Source organism: Sinocyclocheilus rhinocerous, unplaced genomic scaffold, assembly GCF_001515625.1.
Source record: "Sinocyclocheilus rhinocerous isolate Xijiao unplaced genomic scaffold, SAMN03320098_v1.1 scaffold621, whole genome shotgun sequence".
Lineage (NCBI taxonomy): Eukaryota > Metazoa > Chordata > Actinopteri > Cypriniformes > Cyprinidae > Sinocyclocheilus > Sinocyclocheilus rhinocerous.
Window position 1 is genome coordinate 89,558 of NW_015639806.1, and position 5,854 is coordinate 95,411.

General features: G+C 36.4%; 1 protein-coding gene across 1 annotated transcript in view; it reads right to left on the reverse strand.

Moving 5' to 3' along the window:
* LOC107752159 (ATP-binding cassette sub-family A member 1) overlaps positions 1-5,854 on the reverse strand; it is a 37,341-nt gene that overhangs the window by 28,533 nt on the left and 2,954 nt on the right. The window contains 3 exon segments of the mRNA XM_074560216.1: positions 3,546-3,667; positions 3,874-4,001; positions 4,088-4,229. Coding sequence (XP_074416317.1) covers positions 3,546-3,667; positions 3,874-4,001; positions 4,088-4,229 — 392 coding nt within the window.

Below are 5,854 nucleotides of genomic sequence, written 5' to 3' on the forward strand. Positions count from 1 at the left end.
ATTGATTCGTTTGAATGGCTGATTCATTCAGGAATGAAACAGATGACTGTCTTTATGAATGGGTAATCATGAATCACTGACTCACTAGATTCGTTTAAAAATGCACTTTCATTCATGAATGAAACACCGCTGTGTTTGCTTTTAGAGATGCGCAGCGGCTGAGCTGTGACTTTATTTGAACTATTTTCATTGATGAAATAGAGCAAAATCAGGCAGTACTTGTTTATTGAACTGTTGTATTAAATCAATATCACATTTGCAAACTCTTTTAACAATTATTAAAAGCTGTCACTCTCCTTATCGCGATCTGTGGGCGCACAGAAAATGAGAGCGTTATAAGCGCGGAACCTGCGGGAATGAGTAGAATTATTATTAATAGCCGCAATCCCGCGGCGAAATTCAAGTCCTGCTCTGTGTTCTTTGCTAATAACCCGACTGTGAATGATGCGAGCAGCATTATGTTGTCACCCAGCAAACACAGAACGTTCCCCTAATGTTAGTTTTTAGTTCCTGTTTGGTAATTTTTTTGGGAACCAAATACTAACATTAGGGGAAACTTCTTTATAGGTTATATTTTTGTAACCATAAAATAACGTTCCCAGAACGTTGCATGGTGGTTATTTTTAAATAACCTAAAAATAACTTATAGAGAACGTTCCCTAATGGTTATTTTTAGGTTATATTGCACAGCGCTGACCTCATACGTCATCAGCCCGGAACTGTTTCCGTTTACAACTGTTGGCGCAAGCTAGATTCAAGTGATTATTACGTTTTGAATGTGGATATTTTTCTTACAAAAACGCATCGATTCGCTACAGGAGGCCTTTGTGCACCCCCCGGAGCCGTGTGAGACACTTTTTTTTATGGATGGGCGCTTTTTTATTTCACTTCTTTGGGACTGAAGCACTGCAACACCCGCTGACTGCAATGATAGAGCTTGGAATAGCCAGGACCATTTTTAATATAACTCCGACTGGATTCGTGTGAAAGAAGAAAGTCATATACACCTAGGATGCCTCTGGGGTGAGTAAAACACAGCCTAATTTTCATTTTTGGGTGAACTAACCCTTTAATGACAGATTTATTCTTATTTAATCTTACATATGATGGTTGATGTGCTCCGATTATTACTTAAACAATAGATAAAAACAAGATGTGGTTTTTATAATACTGATTAGGTGCCATACATATAATTTCCATGCCGCTTATAATATACTGGGTCACGAGTGTGCTGGATGATTACTGATGTACAGCGGGGTGATCATATCGGAGTAAAGAGGTTAGGGGAACGTTATAATAACATTATGGGAATGTTAGATTAACGTTATGGAAATGTTAGATTAATGTTAGAATAACGTTCTGGGAACCAAAAACTAATGGTATGGGAACGTTAGATTACCGTTAGAATAACGTTCTGGGAACGTTAAGAAAAATTTCCTGGCTAATGAAAACTAACGTTCAGGGAACCAAAAACTAACGTTCTGGGAACCAAAAATTGTTAGCTGGGCAGTAGCCAGGTTTCCATCCAAGGATTTTTTGAGAAAAAATATTTAGCGCTTCAAAAATGTTTACCGATATAGCTGATGGAAATGCCATTTATCGATAAAATTTTTCATGTGTCGACAGAATCTTTTTCCGTTTAATTTTAGCGCATAAATTCTATATAAATACTTCAAATGTTGCAAAAATTTGTTTGGAAACACTTTTTGTCGAGAAATGGGGCTTTAACACAAATAAATGTGGTGTCACATGACAGAATTAGCCTATAGGCAGCGTCCGTGTTCGTGGTGTTGCTCACGTTAAAGCACCGTTTCTCTGTAGTTCAAAAGTGCATTAAATCATATTGATATTATTGTTTCTAAAATTATTTTATATATGGTAAGAAAAAGACGAGTTACCTCTCAAACATACATATCTTAATTTAATGTTGCTTTAATACGTTGCAAGTTAAAATGTATTCATTTTGTTCTGAAGTTGAAAGTTGTTGAGTTAGTAATGCTTAACTGCGTGTGCACGATCACTTGATTTTTTTTTCCTTATAAAAGTGGAAACAACTTACAATACTCGTTCATTTGTGGTCATATAAGAATAAGATATTATTCGAAACTATTCTAAATATTTCTTTTATTTGTGTACATCCACAATAAAAACAAATATTGTTCTTTTGTAAAATAAAGGAAACAAACAGGATGCCGCTTTCTCAAGAGCGCATCACAAAAATGAACCAAAATTCTGCATATAGGCTGCTACTTGTTGCACAGTTTTTTTTCTTTCGTTTTGTTAATTTATTAATTATTTAGAAAAATACATTTCGCATATAGGCCTATTTATTTCTTTTATATATACTGTAGCTTTATTTTTTTTCTCCATTTGCAGAAGCGCTGCAGGTGCGTGACCATGTGAATCCTCACGTTCTGTTGTTTATGCTGATTTTTGCGTGTATAAAATTAATCCCTGGAAAACAAATTTAGGTATTTTTAATGGGTCACAGCCACGTATCAATTGAAATTTAATTTAATTGTGATTTATCATAATCTTGTCGGTTAACGGTTAATAATGGCTTAACGACCGTCGGTTGTCGGTTAGGAGAAATACAATAACCGAAATGAACATTCCTATTTCCAATACAGTCTAATAAATGTTAATCAGAAAAATAATAATAATAATACAACTGCACCTGCTTATGAATATTGCTTGATGATCAAGTAACTAAATACTCTATAACAAAGTACAAAAAAAATTAAACTTGTTAATACAAATAATTTTATGTAGGCCTATACAATTTAATAATAGGCTATATAATAAACTTTTTTGTTTCAAATGGATGAAAGAACAGGCTACTAGCCTATATAGTTTACGCAATAGGTCATTATGTATGGAAACAGCTCAAGGGCAATTTATTTTTTTGCGATACACCAAAACTTCATTTTTTTTAGGGATGACGTCATCACGCACACCATTTTATCGGTAAAAGGCCAGTTGGATGGAAACAGGCTAGACACAGCAAATTTCGCAAAGTTTTTTTTACGCATATTCTCTTTGTCAATAACAAAACAGCGCAAAAACTAGATGGAAACTTGGCTAGTGAGAAGCTGCAGCCGTGGCGGGGATGATTTTTGGTGTGCCGGCAACACAACAACAATGCGCTACATGTTTCTTTTCCCCTCATTTTTTCCAATTGACGGAAATCCGTCATAGCGGCGGAAAACTTTAATCCCTGGACTTTGGGATGTCCAATCAAAAGAAAAAAAGAAAGAAAGAAATATACACACAAATTAATTAACTAATAACATGATAATTAATCAGTAACATGCAGCATTGTGGTTGTAAATCTGAGCTACTAGTCAAAGGTATTGTTATTTAGATATTAATAATAGCTCAAAAATAACTCAAAATGTCACTGTAAATATTCAAATATTTGACTTTAAAAACAACAATGCTTGCACTGTCAAGTTACATATAGGTCATTACAAAAGCTCAGAATCTAAGTTTCCAGAGGAGGATTATAAGCACTTGATAAAGTTTTAAAAAAGTTTATTTCTTACCACTTGAAGGTTCAATCGTGCCCTCAATAATTGATCCACAGATGCTGAGGGGATGCTGGTGTTTGTTCGCAGGAAGGAGGAGAAGCTTTCATTGGCTCTGAGATACTCTCTTACTGGAAGATCTTCAAGTGCGTCACAAAACCACAGAAATGTTACATGCTTTTCAAAGTGCAGCAGGCTTATATTAAAATGTTTCATCTTAATAACTGAACACCATTTGCTCCCCATTTCATCAAATGTGTGTCTTTGAGAAACAATTGAGATACTGAATACATCTCATATGGGATTTTGAGCTTCTACAATGAGACATTTGATTAACATGTCATACTTGGCCAGGCATCTGGTCTTTCCCCAAGTCTTTGGATTGCCTGTGACAGGTCCTGTAGGCTGGAGAGAACTGTCCGGTTACCACTGATTGTCAGGACAGTTCTGATATCGACTAAAAGTCGAGAGAGTCTGAGAATGAGAGCATAAACCTCCATCAACGGTCAAGGCCATAGAAAAGAAAAGTCATGAAATGGTATCTCAGAAAGGTATCTCACATGGAATTGTCGAAGTTGCTCACTTGCCCGGGTGTTTCTCCCGCTGTGGGGTAATGAAAACAGGGGTTGTTGACATTGCAGATGATGCCCTGAACCCATGCCAGCGTGCCTGCTGAAGGAAGGGCCTTGTTGGGAAAATGACCTGAAATGAAAAAAAGATCAGCAACATTTAATGTGAATGTGAAACATTCAAACATAAATACTTGTAAATACATTTTACATAATTTCTATTAATTTAACCTCTTAACTGTCACCCCCTATTTTAAACATAGATGTGAAAATGCACTATCCAAACTTAAATGGTTGTATTTCATGAACATTTTGGAATACAGACCGAAGCTTTTTAAAGAAGACAATCAGCTGAAGTTTATTGCTGTTTTTTAAGTTTATTGCTGAAGTATTGCTAGCGGGACACTCACAGTTAACAGGTTAAAAAACTTTTTAAAAATATTTTCTAATGATGTACACTTAGGGGCTATTAAGGCAGAACACATTTTTGCGTTTAAAAATGTGAGATGCTTGGCAATGGAATAAAAAAAAGTGCAAGGTCTGAACTCCAAGACACATTTATAGTGTTTCATAGAACCCTATGTCATGCACAAGATGCTGAAAAAAAAGCTTTTGTGAGTACAACAGTCAAAGACATCCTTCTAGCAAAAATTTACAAAGTCTAACGATGGAAAAGCAGCGCAGTGGAATGCAAAAATTCGTTCTTTTTTGAATGGCCCCCTACTTGTGTAAACTTAGATGAGATGATCCTATTAAACACTTTTATTTGCGGAATGAATGAATAAAAACGTTTGACAAATATGCCTGTGAATAGAGTGTATTTCTACAATGGTATCAGTATTAAAAAATTTAGTTTTTGTGTGGTGCTGCATCCATACCAATAGGTGTCACAAACACTGTTGATTCATCCACACGAAAAATAAGTGCACCTTTAAAGGGTTAGTTCACCCAAAAATGAAAATTAGCCTGTGTTTTACTCACCCTTGAAGCATCCTAGGTGTATGTGACTTTCTTCTTTCAGACGAATCCAATCGGAGTTTTATAAAAAATTGTCCTGGCCCCTCCAAGCCTTTCAATGGGGGTAAGGCGGGTGTTCGGTTGTCAACAGTTCAGAAGATGTGAAATAAAGTGCGCGCATCCGTAATAAAACGTCCCTCACACGTCTCCAGGGGGTGAATAAAGGCCTCCTGTAGCGAATTCATGCATTTTTGTAAGATAAATATCTATATTTCAAACTTAATAAACACTTTTGGTAACACTTTCTATGAAGCCCGTATTTATAATACATTATAAGGGTATTCTCACTTTTTTCTCACTTTCTGCTGACTGTGGTACGCGGAAGACGTTCAGGCTGATGACGTAAGACGTATGCCTGCGTCATGCACGTGCCTCTGAGAAATGCAGGAGCAAAGGAAACAAAGTTTCCTTACTTTAGGAAAGGAAAACCAGTCTCCTCTTGGCTTATATCGAAATCCTCCGACATTTTTCTTTACAAATCCTCGTTTTGTGCTTCTAATTCGTGAATGGCGTTTTGTTTTGTCTCCGCGTTCGTCACTTATCACACAACGTCGACGTCTTACGTCATCCGCCGGAACGCCTTCCGCGTATGACAGCCAGCGGAAGCGAGAAAAAAAGTGTTGATTACGTTTGAAATATGGATATCTATCTTACAAAAACTAATGGATTCGCTACAGGAGGCCTTTATTCACCCCACCGGAGCCGTGTGAGGGACGTTTTATTACGGATGCATGCACTTTA